The following is a 17,644-nucleotide window of genomic DNA, read 5'->3' as shown; positions in this document are numbered from 1 at the left end:
AAGGAAGCCATTAATATGTTCAGTCTTTCAAAGATATGTGGTACGTTTTTAAAAAGATTTTTATATATCTATGTGCAAGTCATTAAATCTATGTGATAAATGTTTTTTAGGGGCTACCTTGAAAAAGTTTCCCTGTACCCCAAAGAGTGTAATTGGTGGTGCAATTAACAGCAAAATAAATGAACTACGACACAGAATGAAACCAGAGTGAAGATTTGAAGGACCTTAAGAGTAAAGGTCCGAACTCTCAAAAACTGTTTTCTTTTAAAATTGTTCTTCTTCAAAAAAACTGTTTATCCTTTAAAAAAAAAAAGTTTGCCGAGTGATATGAGTCATATGTAATGTAATAGTAGTTCTAAACTAAGTATATTACATATGAGCTCATTACATAATGTAATGTAAATGTTACTTATTTTTCAATAAATGTTGAAAATAAACAAACATTTTGTGTATAAATCTTGTGTTATCTTTTCTATGGAGGAGAAATATCAGGAATTATATTTATATGAAGTGTCAGTGTAGCATTCTATTTTCTGGTTACAGTGTGGGGTATGTAAACCTTTGACGACAACTATATTTATAGATGTTGCGTGTATTTTAATGTTTTCACGTTTTTCTTCATTGGTTCATGGATATGAAAATATGTAGATTTGTATAGAACATTCACAAAATGAAGGGGTATATTTCCATTATAAAAACAGTACATGTAAAGTATTAAAGTATAAAAAAACATCTTGAATAACTTATAAAACAAATCATATTCAAAGTATAAGAAACACATATTTAACGTATAAAATAGGCATATTTAACGTGTAAAAAAGCATATTTAAAGTATAAAAAACAATTAAAATTATATTTTAAAAAACCATTTAAATTATATTATAAAAGCATATTTAAATGATTAAAAAAAGCATATTTAAACTATAAAAACACATATTTGCAGAACAAATAACATATATGGGGAGCAATGTATATTACATATACAAACACATAAAATCCTTATATTGTACATACTACAAAAAGGGGCCAATTTTGTGGCAAAACCACATATGGTTTATTTATGAACATATATAAATACACATACAAAAGCAACATAAAAAAGTTGAACATATATTGCTTTTAATATATGTTCTTTCCGTATGAGTTCCCAACAATGCTTGCAGATTGTCTTTTTTTTACATACATTACATACCACAACGATTAATGCTTTTGTATATATTATATGGAAACTTAAGCGCATTAATTAATACTGCCTTTATAAACGTAATGATGATCAAATGGTTTATTTAGAACGCAATGCCGGTGTATTCATTATTTGAAAAACATAAATAAAATGGGCCTGTTACATGTAACGACATTGACAATACAGAGAAAAGTAGATTCCGTAGACAAAAAAAAAGACTTCACATGGGTGGGATCAGTAGAGGTGGAGTTAGACGGAGTTATAAGGGTACCAGACTTGCGGTGTGCGGCGTGTGACATTCGTCTTGCAAGCATACGCTGTTGGAAGTTGGAGACTGAGCTATATTAGTAGAAACGTTTTAGTGCACGTTACACTATTTTTGTACCGTACTATTAAATAACTAACTACAATATTACCTCGCAGGCTGGACATTGGAATGGCACAGAGTAATATAGCAAGAAGCGGTTCTTTGGTTAATTTGAGGCCACCTGTAAATACAGTCTCCCTAAGAAGGCATTTAGTAGTTATACCATCGGTGCTGACGTTCGCCGTGATTGTAGCGTCTGGTGGTCTCTTCTTGATGATTGAAAAGGGGATGCTCAACCACATGGAGACCCCGCCACCCCGGGGTATTGGGGTAAAATCTGACTTCATAAGGAACGCAAGTGGTCAAGATCCAATCGTGGATACAGAATACCAGGTAAGAAAGTAATAGGCACCTCATTGCAATTCTATTGTAACACGACACCGTAACTTTTCTGGTTTCTGTACTTTCAGATAGTTAACTACTTAATGCATGTTATTGTATATGCCAATCATGCATTACGTTGTACCACTTTATCACTAGAAAAAACAAAAACAAAAAAAACGGATCAGCTATGACTCAAGAATGTTCTAAAAAAGATACAAATTTGACATAGTAACCTACTACGTGTAACCACGCTCGTTCGTGAAAACTCCAAAGTAAATCTGCAGTTGTTTCACCATCATTTATGATTGACATACTAAATGATGGTTGCTTGTTAATTATAGTCTTCTGTAGTTATACATCGAACTTTGCTTCATCTCAAACAAAACCCCAAATAAACCAGTTTGTTTTACATTCCAAAATTTAATCTGCAGGCACACAAGCTGCCTATCTTTGCCTCTCTTCAGTAAGAACTGTACAGACACGCTTCTGCTAACTGTCAGCAAGGAAAATATCTGTCTTTTTCCAAAATCACTTTGCTCGATTGTGAGCATTTTGCAAGAAATACATTTTTATGTTAAAACTAAACATGCCAAATGTGAGTAGAGATTCAAAAAATGAAATGTTATAATACACGCTTGGCTAGTACATAGACGTTTTTTACAGTTTGGATTTTCAATCAAACAAAAAAAGAGGGAGTTCGACAATTTTACAGCACGTACAAAGTGCTCCTCGGAAATTCCTCAGAACCCCTTGTCCTGTTTTTATTTTGTAAATAGACAGTACCAACTATATGCATACGTTTAATCAAATAGTATATTTGTTTTGAACTTAGACGATGCTGTGGTCTAAAGCAGTGATCCTATGGTGGTGGTGGTACAATGCATTGATACAGTACGCATGTATTCTCCTGTCTGGGTAAGGCAGGGAATGTGCAGCGTGATCAAAAAGACGAAATATCTGGCAGGGTTTATATTGACACAGCTTCACAATAGTTTTTAAAGTATATCTTGCAACAAATGTCACCCCTCCCATAACTTTGCATAATAAATTGAGGTCTGTAGCTATTCAATTTAAATGTTAATTATTTTCAGCTGTTGCTCAATCTAAGTGCAGACTTCTGTGGTTTGGACACAGGGTGTCATGGCACAATCGTCCAAATTAGTACCTTAATTAAAACACATGTTGGGTTTTTTTTAAAAATTATAATATTACATTATTTATTTAGATTGTGTGCTTCTCTCTTGCTACTGCAAATTGTGGTGTTACGTTAAAGTGCTTACAGCTAAAGATAGCACTTGTAAAGTGTCCTTCATAGCACATTTGCTCAGAAAGAAAAATACAGGCAAGTGCAGTCTTATGAGGATCTGGAGGTTCTGAACATAAATAATTATGTAAAAGCTAAACAAAACAAATCAAGAATGTTTTAGCAGAATCTTCTTCAAATATAGTGTGGTAGTGCCCACATAAAGAAGTGTCACAATAAGCTTGTCACCTACTGTACTTAATTGTACAACAGAAAGCCTGGCCAGGCGTTAAGTTCAGTGCTCTATACCCAGTGTTATAATAATAATAATAATAATAATAATAATAATAATAATAATAATAATAATAATAATAATAATAATAATAAAAACATAATAAAAAACGGCAGAAGTTTGATTGTACACCTAATTGAACATGACGGCATAACAGTGTCCATTTTAGGACATCCTCAGACCTCACCCCTCCTCGAGTCAATCGTCACCCCTCCTCGAGTCAATCCTAACCCTCTTCCTCTAGTCAATCCTCAACCCTCCTCGAGTCAGTCATCAGGCATCAGTTTTTTCCCCCGAGTTCTGAGTTGTTTTTTGGGGGGGGGTTCAAAATATTTCTTCAATTGTAAATACAGGACAGTAATTTGGATGTTTATCTGGGGTCTTTTAAATTGGCAAATGCTAAAAGCAATAGTGTCAGAATGGAATGTGTATGAAACAAGATACTACTATTTTTAGGTTTACATGTATTTTACTGTTACTAAACCTACTTTATTTTCTTTCAGATTGTTCAAGAAATACGCAATCGTACTATCCGCACCATGTGCGGTCAGAAGAACATGCCCCACAGCATTTGGTCACTTCCTCCAATACAAAGGAGGACTGTTCTTCAGCATATTTTAGTCAGCGACAAGCACAAGTTCCTGTACTGTTATGTGCCCAAAGTTGCCTGCTCCAACTGGAAACGAGTTATGAAAGTCCTTAATGGGGCTTTGGAGAATGTGGGTGTAAACATAAAGATGGATCACAAGAATGACTTGGTCTTTCTTGCAGACTTGAAACCAGAGGAAATCAAGTACAGGTTAAAAACATACTTTAAATTTATGTTCGTGAGAGACCCCATGGAACGCCTTTTGTCAGCCTACAGGAACAAGTTTGGAGAGATTGAAGCTTACCAGAAGAGGTATGGTGTAGAGATAGTCAAAAGGTACAGAAAGAATCCTGGGAAAACTAATGGAGATGATGTTACATTTGCTGAATTTCTACACTACTTGCTCGATGAGGATGTGGAGAAAATGAATGAGCACTGGATGCCCATTTACAATTTATGCCAGCCATGTGCTGTAACATATGATTTTATCGGATCTTATGAAAGACTTCACCAGGATGCCCAGCATGTTCTTCAGCAAATTGGGGCACCTGCCCACATTCAGTTTCCAGAAAGACAAACATGGTATAAACCAATCACCAAACAAACTCTGCATTACTACCTGTGTAACACACCACAGAAGCTTTTAGGAGACCTGTTGCCAAAATATATTTTAGACTTTTCATTATATACTTATACTCTTCCCAATATAACAAGTGAATTTTGCAGACATTAACGTAGATGGGAGCATATATTGTAGGGCTGTAAGGGTTTAAACATTTAAACCGTAAACGTGGATTAAAAATATTTTTGTTTAAAATTTGTATTATACATTTAAACGCAACTTAACAGTAAAATATATTATCAAATTATTTTTGCATATTTTCCGCAAAGATATGTTTCCCTTTCTATGGTTTTCCCCTTTAAGTAAACCTGACTTGTTCTTCTACGTGATCACTCTAAATACGTCTTGCATAAATTAACGACAGACCAACTTCCTGCATTGTTGTGTATCTCTTTTCAGGTCTTATAAAATATTAACGTGGAATTAAGTGCTGTACGAAAAAAATGCATTTGGCAGTAGAGCATTAAGCTTGAGATTTACATATTTGAAGGGAAAATGTGAAACTAATTGTCAGTACAGGCAGTGGCGTAGCTTTGGTTTCAAAAGTGGGGGAATGGGTGGCGGGGGGACGGTTTCTGTAGCTGGGTTATAAATGAGGCGGGGTATTCTGTAAGGGATAAACAATGAGAAGGGCTGAATCAGTGAAAATAATTCACTGTTCGAGTTTGTTAAATAAATGCAATCATGGAAAATAAATAGAAATCTTTTTAAGGACTATTTTTAACGTCTGTATTAGAACACAAAAAGTACTCCTCACACAGACTGCTATTAGTATTACAGCAGTCACGTTGAACAATACGATCCTAATCACACAGAGATTTATGGTAGTGAAACCATGGGCGTAGCAGTAGTACTGAATTGATCAAGTTCAAAACTAAAAGTTATGACACATTCCTATCTGTTTGTTTCACGGCTCAATTCACACCACAGTAAATCACTGTAACGCATTGGAAAAGAAAAACATGTAGCTATGTGGCAATGTGCCCCGCCCCTGTGTGCATATTATGTGTTGTATGTTGCGTGTGTTAATGTTGGTGTATAGTCATTGGTACACGGGATATAAACGGGTCTGTGTTTCACGTGTGAGTTAAAAGTGTAGATTTATATTTAGGCACGAGGAGGGCACAAATCACTTCACGTGCTGGTTAAATGTAATATATGAGCACGGGGTTGCACGTAATGAATTCACGTGCTGGGATTCAAGTGAATAATTAATTAGTAATTGAATCCCAGCACAACAGTATATATAGAGACACATAGCTTTCACTGGGAAATTAAGTCTTTATTTTTTCACGTGAATGCACAAGCGCCGTTGTGAAGGGGAGCGACGCTGGGAACTAGTATTGTATCAGACAACGGCTTTGATTTTTAATAAAAAAAATAAAGGTTTTTGGTTCTGGACATGTTTTGTTTCCTGCCAACAATATACAAGTGAATGAAAGTAAAAATGTAATCTTGTCACTGTGTTTTAAGGTTAATTTAAATAGAATTGTTTTTTAGATGTTGTATACACACACTTTTCATGGAGCTTCTGGAGAAATGGTAATCGATTATGATTGTTTTTTTATACTATTAAAATAGATTATATTTTTGTGCTAATTTACACGTTATGCTTTTATGTTTACCATTGTTTGTGTTTAAGTGGATCTATATGGTACGCGCTTTGAATAACACACCGAGGTTAAAATATGACTTAAAATATTGGAAGTAAAATATAAAAATATTAAATGAGTGAAACATTAAATTTATAAATTGAATGTGTGATTTATAAATCACACATTAAATGCCGCTCACGTGCAAAATTCGATCTTTTGAATTGTATAATTCTTCAACAAAAGTGCCAAATCGTTATACATATATGGCACAGCTGCCTTGTGTGGATCAGGGTATATGTCAAAGTACTGTGTGTGTGTATTGCTTCAGTAAAATATACACTGAATACCTAGAGTACAGTGTAAGAGAAGTGCTATGGTAGAATATGTTTGAAACATACAAAATATACGCTAACACTAATAATTTTAATTTAAAAAAATGAGCACTGTCCGCCCCTCCCCCTTCCTGCTCGTGTTATCCAGAGGAAGATCTTTAATTTCTTCATCCGCCATCCCGACAGCAAAGCATTGTACAGCGTAAGCTGTATTGAAAGAAACCCCTCTGCTGTTTGGGATTTTTTGTTAAATGCCCAGATGACCAAAAAAAAAGTTGAATGCAAACTGTGCAAGCAACTGCTGGTGTATCATCGAGGCACAACCAATCTCCGGGGTCACTTGACAAGCGTAGGTTCATATTATTATTATTATTCTTTTTAATAGTAGTAAAATGTGACCGTGACCGTGACCGTTAACCTGCTTGGAACGGTGACTGTTAAATAAAGCTTTGTTTTGCCAAAGTCCGCTGGAGTTCTTTTAATTGGCAGCAGTGTAGAGTAGTGGTTAGGGCTCTGGACTCTTGACCGGAGGGTTGTGGGTTCAATCCCAAGTGGGGGACACTGCTGCTGTACCCTGGAGCAAGGTACTTTACCTAGATTGCTCCAGTAAAAACCCAACTGTATAAATGGGTAATTGTATGTAAAAATAATGTGATATCTGTATAATGTTAAATAATGTATAATGTGATATGTTGTAACAATTATTATAAAAACATGATTATTGTTCTATAGAATGTATTTTTAAACTACATGTGAATGTTTTATTCCATTTATATAAAAATAAGATTTTCAATCAAATATAAACAACTAGCTATGGTGATGTCACCAGTAAATTATGCAAATTAGTATCATTGTATGTTCGAACCTTCCTTCGGTAATGTGTTTGGAACCCTCGAAGGTCAAAACGTACCCTTCGTTGCAGCCCTAAATAATAATAATAATAATAATAATAATAATAATAATAATAATAGTCCTATATGTACATGTATATAGAACATTTATAAAATGGTATTTCTGTACAGGGTTTCATACAATTTTCTTTGGTAAAATTCACTGTTTGTTTTATGCATAATGTAGCTGGTACAGCTAATTACTGGTTAGTTTTCTAAAGTTGGCTAGATAGGTTAAATATTTCTTTAATACTCTATAATTTAATCAGTATGTTACAATCGCTGATTTAACAAGGGGCAGTTGGAGTTAGGACATGCTAAATTGTGACTGTTTGACAATCTATGGAAGAGCTGGTTGTATATACAGACTTCATTTTGTATACTTTAATAAAGACTGCTGTTTTAAAATGTTATGTATGTTTTACATGTATTAAAGTTACTCAAAAAATAGTATTTGGAGTTAAAAAATCATGAATATATGTTACCGTGAAATTGTTGATACCTGGCCAGTCCTGTACCTATTCATTGTGCTCAGCTTCTGTCAAAACACAAGAACTGAAGAAAGAAGCCAACACTATTCCTTTTTCTGCTTTAATATTTCAGTTTCTGCTCAGGCAGACCAATGTGCTCGATTGGACTTCAGCCAGACCTATACATCTTTCCAGAGTTTATGCTGGGCATGTCTCAATAATGGAAGACCCATAGTACAATTCTTATCTCAAAAGAGAACTCTTAATCTGATATGGGACATAAGGTTTTACAAGAACAGCTGAATTTGGACTAATATTATTATTATTATTATTTATTTCTTAGCAGACGCCCTTATCCAGGGCGACTTAGAATCGTAAGCAAATACATTTCAAATGTGACAATACAAGTAATCCAATAAGAGCAAGAAATACAATAACTTTTGTTCAAGCAAAGTACAAGTGTGACAAACCACAATTCAATAATACAGCAGATAATAGTGATAGTTACATCAGGATATGATTAAATAGTGATAGTTACATCAGGATATGATTAAATACAAAGTACTACAGATTAAACACTTGGCAGATTACAGTATTCTGAAGTACAGGATTAAATGCAGTAAAATAGGGGGCAGATAAGAGCAAAATAAAGCACATTTACATGAAGGGTGATAGTGTCCCAGGATACAAACAGAGGAGTTCTACAGGTGCTGTTTGAAGAGGTGAGTCTTAAGGAGGCGCCGGAATGTGGTCAGGGACTGGGCAGTCCTGACATCTGTAGGAAGGTCATTCCACCACTGCGGAGCAAGGGTGGAGAAGGAGCGGGCTCTGGATATGTAAACCTTTGACGACAACTATATTTATAGATGTTGCGTGTATTTTAATGTTTTCACGTTTTTCTTCATTGGTTCATGGATATGAAAATATGTAGATTTGTATAGAACATTCACAAAATGAAGGGGTATATTTCCATTATAAAAACAGTACATGTAAAGTATTAAAGTATAAAAAAACATCTTGAATAACTTATAAAACAAATCATATTCAAAGTATAAGAAACACATATTTAACGTATAAAATAGGCATATTTAACGTGTAAAAAAGCATATTTAAAGTATAAAAAACAATTAAAATTATATTTTAAAAAACCATTTAAATTATATTATAAAAGCATATTTAAATGATTAAAAAAAGCATATTTAAACTATAAAAACACATATTTGCAGAACAAATAACATATATGGGGAGCAATGTATATTACATATACAAACACATAAAATCCTTATATTGTACATACTACAAAAAGGGGCCAATTTTGTGCCAAAACCACATATGGTTTATTTATGAACATATATAAATACACATACAAAAGCAACATAAAAAAGTTGAACATATATTGCTTTTAATATATGTTCTTTCCGTATGAGTTCCCAACAATGCTTGCAGATTGTCTTTTTTTTACATACATTACATACCACAACGATTAATGCTTTTGTATATATTATATGGAAACTTAAGCGCATTAATTAATACTGCCTTTATAAACGTAATGATGATCAAATGGTTTATTTAGAACGCAATGCCGGTGTATTCATTATTTGAAAAACATAAATAAAATGGGCCTGTTACATGTAACGACATTGACAATACAGAGAAAAGTAGATTCCGTAGACAAAAAAAAAGACTTCACATGGGTGGGATCAGTAGAGGTGGAGTTAGACGGAGTTATAAGAGTACCAGACTTGCGGTGTGCGGCGTGTGACATTCGTCTTGCAAGCATACGCTGTTGGAAGTTGGAGACTGAGCTATATTAGTAGAAACGTTTTAGTGCACGTTACACTATTTTTGTACCGTACTATTAAATAACTAACTACAATATTACCTCGCAGGTTGGACATTGGAATGGCACAGAGTAATATAGCAAGAAGCGGTTCTTTGGTTAATTTGAGGCCACCTGTAAATACAGTCTCCCTAAGAAGGCATTTAGTAGTTATACCATCGGTGCTGACGTTCGCCGTGATTGTAGCGTCTGGTGGTCTCTTCTTGATGATTGAAAAGGGGATGCTCAACCACATGGAGACCCCGCCACCCCGGGGTATTGGGGTAAAATCTGACTTCATAAGGAACGCAAGTGGTCAAGATCCAATCGTGGATACAGAATACCAGGTAAGAAAGTAATAGGCACCTCATTGCAATTCTATTGTAACACGACACCGTAACTTTTCTGGTTTCTGTACTTTCAGATAGTTAACTCCTTAATGCATGTTATTGTATATGCCAATCATGCATTACGTTGTACCACTTTATCACTAGAAAAAACAAAAACAAAAAAAACGGATCAGCTATGACTCAAGAATGTTCTAAAAAAGATACAAATTTGACATAGTAACCTACTACGTGTAACCACGCTCGTTCGTGAAAACTCCAAAGTAAATCTGCAGTTGTTTCACCATCATTTATGATTGACATACTAAATGATGGTTGCTTGTTAATTATAGTCTTCTGTAGTTATACATCGAACTTTGCTTCATCTCAAACAAAACCCCAAATAAACCAGTTTGTTTTACATTCCAAAGTTTAATCTGCAGGCACACAAGCTGCCTATCTTTGCCTCTCTTCAGTAAGAACTGTACAGACACGCTTCTGCTAACTGTCAGCAAGGAAAATATCTGTCTTTTTCCAAAATCACTTTGCTCGATTGTGAGCATTTTGCAAGAAATACATTTTTATGTTAAAACTAAACATGCCAAATGTGAGTAGAGATTCAAAAAATGAAATGTTATAATACACGCTTGGCTAGTACATAGACGTTTTTTACAGTTTGGATTTTCAATCAAACAAAAAAAGAGGGAGTTCGACAATTTTACAGCACGTACAAAGTGCTCCTCGGAAATTCCTCAGAACCCCTTGTCCTGTTTTTATTTTGTAAATAGACAGTACCAACTATATGCATACGTTTAATCAAATAGTATATTTGTTTTGAACTTAGACGATGCTGTGGTCTAAAGCAGTGATCCTATGGTGGTGGTGGTACAATGCATTGATACAGTACGCATGTATTCTCCTGTCTGGGTAAGGCAGGGAATGTGCAGCGTGATCAAAAAGACGAAATATCTGGCAGGGTTTATATTGACACAGCTTCACAATAGTTTTTAAAGTATATCTTGCAACAAATGTCACCCCTCCCATAACTTTGCATAATAAATTGAGGTCTGTAGCTATTCAATTTAAATGTTAATTATTTTCAGCTGTTGCTCAATCTAAGTGCAGACTTCTGTGGTTTGGACACAGGGTGTCATGGCACAATCGTCCAAATTAGTACCTTAATTAAAACACATGTTGGGTTTTTTTTTAAAATTATAATATTACATTATTTATTTAGATTGTGTGCTTCTCTCTTGCTACTGCAAATTGTGGTGTTACGTTAAGTGCTTACAGCTAAAGATAGCACTTGTAAAGTGTCCTTCATAGCACATTTGCTCAGAAAGAAAAATACAGGCAAGTGCAGTCTTATGAGGATCTGGAGGTTCTGAACATAAATAATTATGTAAAAGCTAAACAAAACAAATCAAGAATGTTTTAGCAGAATCTTCTTCAAATATAGTGTGGTAGTGCCCACATAAAGAAGTGTCACAATAAGCTTGTCACCTACTGTACTTAATTGTACAACAGAAAGCCTGGCCAGGCGTTAAGTTCAGTGCTCTATACCCAGTGTTATAATAATAATAATAATAATAATAATAATAATAATAATAATAATAATAATAATAATAATAATAATAAAAACATAATAAAAAACGGCAGAAGTTTGATTGTACACCTAATTGAACATGACGGCATAACAGTGTCCATTTTAGGACATCCTCAGACCTCACCCCTCCTCGAGTCAATCGTCACCCCTCCTCGAGTCAATCCTAACCCTCTTCCTCTAGTCAATCCTCAACCCTCCTCGAGTCAGTCATCAGGCATCAGTTTTTTCCCCCGAGTTCTGAGTTGTTTTTTGGGGGGGGGGGGGGGGGGGGAGTGAGGGGTTGGACAGAGTCGTCTGAATTACCCAATCAAACAAGAGCAAAAAAAACTTTCGGTGCTTCCATTGGATGACACAGATGTCAGTGTAGCTGCTGATTGGTACAGGTGTTTTTACCTTTTTTTTCCTCTCTGTACTTGTTTGTATGCATTGGCCCCTAAGAGGTGAATTTTGCGGTGACCCCTCAATTTCACGATTTTTCGCGAAATCCGCGAAATCGCGATTTAGGTAGGTCCCTACGTATAGGTGTCACTCCCTTTTCCGTGCCTGTATATTCTGAGGGCGATGGGGTTTAGGCGACCGGCTTGCTTTCCCTACCTGTCGGCTGTTCCTGTGGACGTCATCTTCCAGCTCAGTGTTGTGGCTTGACCGCATTGTTTGTCATATGGAAGTTACTTAAAGCTTTTTAGCCAGTTTGCTTTATATGTAACTGCGGTTGGTTCTTTTAGTAGTCGTTTTGTAGACAAAGTGTTTCTTCTAAATTAAGTTCAGCAGTACTACCATTAACGCTACAGTGAAGCAGCTCGTCTGGCTGTGGAGATTCAGGAACTGACCTCCTTATCCTGCTCTGGGGATTATGCAGCAGCGGGATCTTGCTGAGGTTTAAAAACAATCATCCTGTTTCTTCAACATTGGATGAGATCCAACTGATTTATTTTTTATTTGTAGTTGCTGGCTGGATTAACGTAGGCGGTTTGGTTTTTGTCTTGGAATGTTTTTTGTTTTTTTTGGATAATTTTTTGCTGGAGTTTTTTTTCGTCATATTTCGAGACATTCTTTTTTCTTTTTTTTTTTGATTACTCGATTGTGGACTTTTTCTACGATTGGATATAAAGGACACTGTTTTTTTGTTAGTCAAGTCTATTGATAATGTGTATTTTTGTTGTACTAGGCTTGCTGCGTGTGATTGCATTTTCTTTCGTATATGAGGTGCTGATGGGTGTAGTCATTGTGAGAATTACCTGCTCGTTATTCAATGAGGTTAACAAGTTCCTGTTCATTTTCTATACAGGTACTGCCAACTGTGCGCATAGTAAGCTAAAACTTTAAAGATTAGACTCAGTGTAACCTTGGTGTTTTACGCTGTAAGAGCTTTTCTGTTCAAAATATTTCTTCAATTGTAAATACAGGACAGTAATTTGGATGTTTATCTGGGGTCTTTTAAATTGGCAAATGCTAAAAGCAATAGTGTCAGAATGGAATGTGTATGAAACAAGATACTACTATTTTTAGGTTTACATGTATTTTACTGTTACTAAACCTACTTTATTTTCTTTCAGATTGTTCAAGAAATACGCAATCGTACTATCCGCACCATGTGCGGTCAGAAGAACATGCCCCACAGCATTTGGTCACTTCCTCCAATACAAAGGAGGACTGTTCTTCAGCATATTTTAGTCAGCGACAAGCACAAGTTCCTGTACTGTTATGTGCCCAAAGTTGCCTGCTCCAACTGGAAACGAGTTATGAAAGTCCTTAATGGGGCTTTGGAGAATGTGGGTGTAAACATAAAGATGGATCACAAGAATGACTTGGTCTTTCTTGCAGACTTGAAACCAGAGGAAATCAAGTACAGGTTAAAAACATACTTTAAATTTATGTTCGTGAGAGACCCCATGGAACGCCTTTTGTCAGCCTACAGGAACAAGTTTGGAGAGATTGAAGCTTACCAGAAGAGGTATGGTGTAGAGATAGTCAAAAGGTACAGAAAGAATCCTGGGAAAACTAATGGAGATGATGTTACATTTGCTGAATTTCTACACTACTTGCTCGATGAGGATGTGGAGAAAATGAATGAGCACTGGATGCCCATTTACAATTTATGCCAGCCATGTGCTGTAACATATGATTTTATCGGATCTTATGAAAGACTTCACCAGGATGCCCAGCATGTTCTTCAGCAAATTGGGGCACCTGCCCACATTCAGTTTCCAGAAAGACAAACATGGTATAAACCAATCACCAAACAAACTCTGCATTACTACCTGTGTAACACACCACAGAAGCTTTTAGGAGACCTGTTACCAAAATATATTTTAGACTTTTCATTATATACTTATACTCTTCCCAATATAACAAGTGAATTTTGCAGACATTAACGTAGATGGGAGCATATATTGTAGGGCTGTAAGGGTTTAAACATTTAAACCGTAAACGTGGATTAAAAATATTTTTGTTTAAAATTTGTATTATACATTTAAACGCAACTTAACAGTAAAATATATTATCAAATTATTTTTGCATATTTTCCGCAAAGATATGTTTCCCTTTCTATGGTTTTCCCCTTTAAGTAAACCTGACTTGTTCTTCTACGTGATCACTCTAAATACGTCTTGCATAAATTAACGACAGACCAACTTCCTGCATTGTTGTGTATCTCTTTTCAGGTCTTATAAAATATTAACGTGGAATTAAGTGCTGTACGAAAAAAATGCATTTGGCAGTAGAGCATTAAGCTTGAGATTTACATATTTGAAGGGAAAATGTGAAACTAATTGTCAGTACAGGCAGTGGCGTAACTTTGGTTTCAAAAGTGGGGGAATGGGTTGCGGGGGGACGGTTTCTGTAGCTGGGTTATAAATGAGGCGGGGTATTCTGTAAGGGATAAACAATGAGAAGGGCTGAATCAGTGAAAATAATTCACTGTTCGAGTTTGTTAAATAAATGCAATCATGGAAAATAAATAGAAATCTTTTTAAGGACTATTTTTAACGTCTGTATTAGAACACAAAAAGTACTCCTCACACAGACTGCTATTAGTATTACAGCAGTCACGTTGAACAATACGATCCTAATCACACAGAGATTTATGGTAGTGAAACCATGGGCGTAGCAGTAGTACTGAATTGATCAAGTTCAAAACTAAAAGTTATGACACATTCCTATCTGTTTGTTTCACGGCTCAATTCACACCACAGTAAATCACTGTAACGCATTGGAAAAGAAAAACATGTAGCTATGTGGCAATGTGCCCCGCCCCTGTGTGCATATTATGTGTTGTATGTTGCGTGTGTTAATGTTGGTGTATAGTCATTGGTACACGGGATATAAACGGGTCTGTGTTTCACGTGTGAGTTAAAAGTGTAGATTTATATTTAGGCACGAGGAGGGCACAAATCACTTCACGTGCTGGTTAAATGTAATATATGAGCACGGGGTTGCACGTAATGAATTCACGTGCTGGGATTCAAGTGAATAATTAATTAGTAATTGAATCCCAGCACAACAGTATATATAGAGACACATAGCTTTCACTGGGAAATTAAGTCTTTATTTTTTCACGTGAATGCACAAGCGCCGTTGTGAAGGGGAGCGACGCTGGGAACTAGTATTGTATCAGACAACGGCTTTGATTTTTAATAAAAAAAATAAAGGTTTTTGGTTCTGGACATGTTTTGTTTCCTGCCAACAATATACAAGTGAATGAAAGTAAAAATGTAATCTTGTCACTGTGTTTTAAGGTTAATTTAAATAGAATTGTTTTTTAGATGTTGTATACACACACTTTTCATGGAGCTTCTGGAGAAATGGTAATCGATTATGATTGTTTTTTTATACTATTAAAATAGATTATATTTTTGTGCTAATTTACACGTTATGCTTTTATGTTTACCATTGTTTGTGTTTAAGTGGATCTATATGGTACGCGCTTTGAATAACACACCGAGGTTAAAATATGACTTAAAATATTGGAAGTAAAATATAAAAATATTAAATGAGTGAAACATTAAATTTATAAATTGAATGTGTGATTTATAAATCACACATTAAATGCCGCTCACGTGCAAAATTCGATCTTTTGAATTGTATAATTCTTCAACAAAAGTGCCAAATCGTTATACATATATGGCACAGCTGCCTTGTGTGGATCAGGGTATATGTCAAAGTACTGTGTGTGTGTATTGCTTCAGTAAAATATACACTGAATACCTAGAGTACAGTGTAAGAGAAGTGCTATGGTAGAATATGTTTGAAACATACAAAATATACGCTAACACTAATAATTTTAATTTAAAAAAATGAGCACTGTCCGCCCCTCCCCCTTCCTGCTCGTGTTATCCAGAGGAAGATCTTTAATTTCTTCATCCGCCATCCCGACAGCAAAGCATTGTACAGCGTAAGCTGTATTGAAAGAAACCCCTCTGCTGTTTGGGATTTTTTGTTAAATGCCCAGATGACCAAAAAAAAAGTTGAATGCAAACTGTGCAAGCAACTGCTGGTGTATCATCGAGGCACAACCAATCTCCGGGGTCACTTGACAAGCGTAGGTTCATATTATTATTATTATTCTTTTTAATAGTAGTAAAATGTGACCGTGACCGTGACCGTTAACCTGCTTGGAACGGTGACTGTAAATAAAGCTTTGTTTTGCCAAAGTCCGCTGGAGTTCTTTTAATTGGCAGCAGTGTAGAGTAGTGGTTAGGGCTCTGGACTCTTGACCGGAGGGTTGTGGGTTCAATCCCAAGTGGGGGACACTGCTGCTGTACCCTGGAGCAAGGTACTTTACCTAGATTGCTCCAGTAAAAACCCAACTGTATAAATGGGTAATTGTATGTAAAAATAATGTGATATCTGTATAATGTTAAATAATGTATAATGTGATATGTTGTAACAATTATTATAAAAACATGATTATTGTTCTATAGAATGTATTTTTAAACTACATGTGAATGTTTTATTCCATTTATATAAAAATAAGATTTTCAATCAAATATAAACAACTAGCTATGGTGATGTCACCAGTAAATTATGCAAATTAGTATCATTGTATGTTCGAACCTTCCTTCGGTAATGTGTTTGGAACCCTCGAAGGTCAAAACGTACCCTTCGTTGCAGCCCTAAATAATAATAATAATAATAATAATAATAATAATAATAGTCCTATATGTACATGTATATAGAACATTTATAAAATGGTATTTCTGTACAGGGTTTCATACAATTTTCTTTGGTAAAATTCACTGTTTGTTTTATGCATAATGTAGCTGGTACAGCTAATTACTGGTTAGTTTTCTAAAGTTGGCTAGATAGGTTAAATATTTCTTTAATACTCTATAATTTAATCAGTATGTTACAATCGCTGATTTAACAAGGGGCAGTTGGAGTTAGGACATGCTAAATTGTGACTGTTTGACAATCTATGGAAGAGCTGGTTGTATATACAGACTTCATTTTGTATACTTTAATAAAGACTGCTGTTTTAAAATGTTATGTATGTTTTACATGTATTAAAGTTACTCAAAAAATAGTATTTGGAGTTAAAAAATCATGAATATATGTTACCGTGAAATTGTTGATACCTGGCCAGTCCTGTACCTATTCATTGTGCTCAGCTTCTGTCAAAACACAAGAACTGAAGAAAGAAGCCAACACTATTCCTTTTTCTGCTTTAATATTTCAGTTTCTGCTCAGGCAGACCAATGTGCTCGATTGGACTTCAGCCAGACCTATACATCTTTCCAGAGTTTATGCTGGGCATGTCTCAATAATGGAAGACCCATAGTACAATTCTTATCTCAAAAGAGAACTCTTAATCTGATATGGGACATAAGGTTTTACAAGAACAGCTGAATTTGGACTAATATTATTATTATTATTATTTATTTCTTAGCAGACGCCCTTATCCAGGGCGACTTAGAATCGTAAGCAAATACATTTCAAATGTGACAATACAAGTAATCCAATAAGAGCAAGAAATACAATAACTTTT

General features: G+C 35.2%; 2 protein-coding genes across 2 annotated transcripts; both read left to right on the top strand.

Annotated features, from left to right (window-relative positions):
- The first annotated feature begins 1,458 nt into the window (after positions 1-1,458).
- LOC117964072 (carbohydrate sulfotransferase 14-like) lies at positions 1,459-7,850 on the top strand. The gene is made up of 2 exons (XM_034906367.2): positions 1,459-1,883; positions 3,913-7,850. The coding sequence occupies exons 1-2, from the start codon at positions 1,620-1,622 to the stop codon at positions 4,729-4,731; spliced, it is 1,083 nt and encodes a 360-aa protein (XP_034762258.1). The 5' UTR covers positions 1,459-1,619; the 3' UTR covers positions 4,732-7,850.
- Positions 7,851-9,645: 1,795 nt separating this feature from the next.
- LOC131699813 (carbohydrate sulfotransferase 14-like) lies at positions 9,646-17,145 on the top strand. Its single transcript, XM_058997767.1, has 2 exons — positions 9,646-10,073; positions 13,215-17,145. Exons 1-2 carry the CDS (start codon positions 9,810-9,812, stop codon positions 14,031-14,033), a joined length of 1,083 nt encoding a protein of 360 aa, XP_058853750.1. The 5' UTR covers positions 9,646-9,809; the 3' UTR covers positions 14,034-17,145.
- The last annotated feature ends 499 nt before the right edge of the window (positions 17,146-17,644 follow it).

The sequence above is a fragment of the Acipenser ruthenus genome, chromosome 2 (assembly GCF_902713425.1).
Source record: "Acipenser ruthenus chromosome 2, fAciRut3.2 maternal haplotype, whole genome shotgun sequence".
NCBI lineage: Eukaryota > Metazoa > Chordata > Actinopteri > Acipenseriformes > Acipenseridae > Acipenser > Acipenser ruthenus.
This window is presented reverse-complemented; position numbering and strand designations above follow the sequence as displayed.

Coding starts and splice junctions, on each gene's coding strand:
- LOC117964072 (XM_034906367.2), top strand. CDS start 1,620: ATGGCACAGAGTAATATAGCAAGAAGCGGTTCTTTGGTTAATTTGAGG. Junction 1,884..3,912: donor TCGTGGATACAGAATACCAG/GTAAGAAAGTAA, acceptor ATTTTCTTTCAG/ATTGTTCAAGAAATACGCAA.
- LOC131699813 (XM_058997767.1), top strand. CDS start 9,810: ATGGCACAGAGTAATATAGCAAGAAGCGGTTCTTTGGTTAATTTGAGG. Junction 10,074..13,214: donor TCGTGGATACAGAATACCAG/GTAAGAAAGTAA, acceptor ATTTTCTTTCAG/ATTGTTCAAGAAATACGCAA.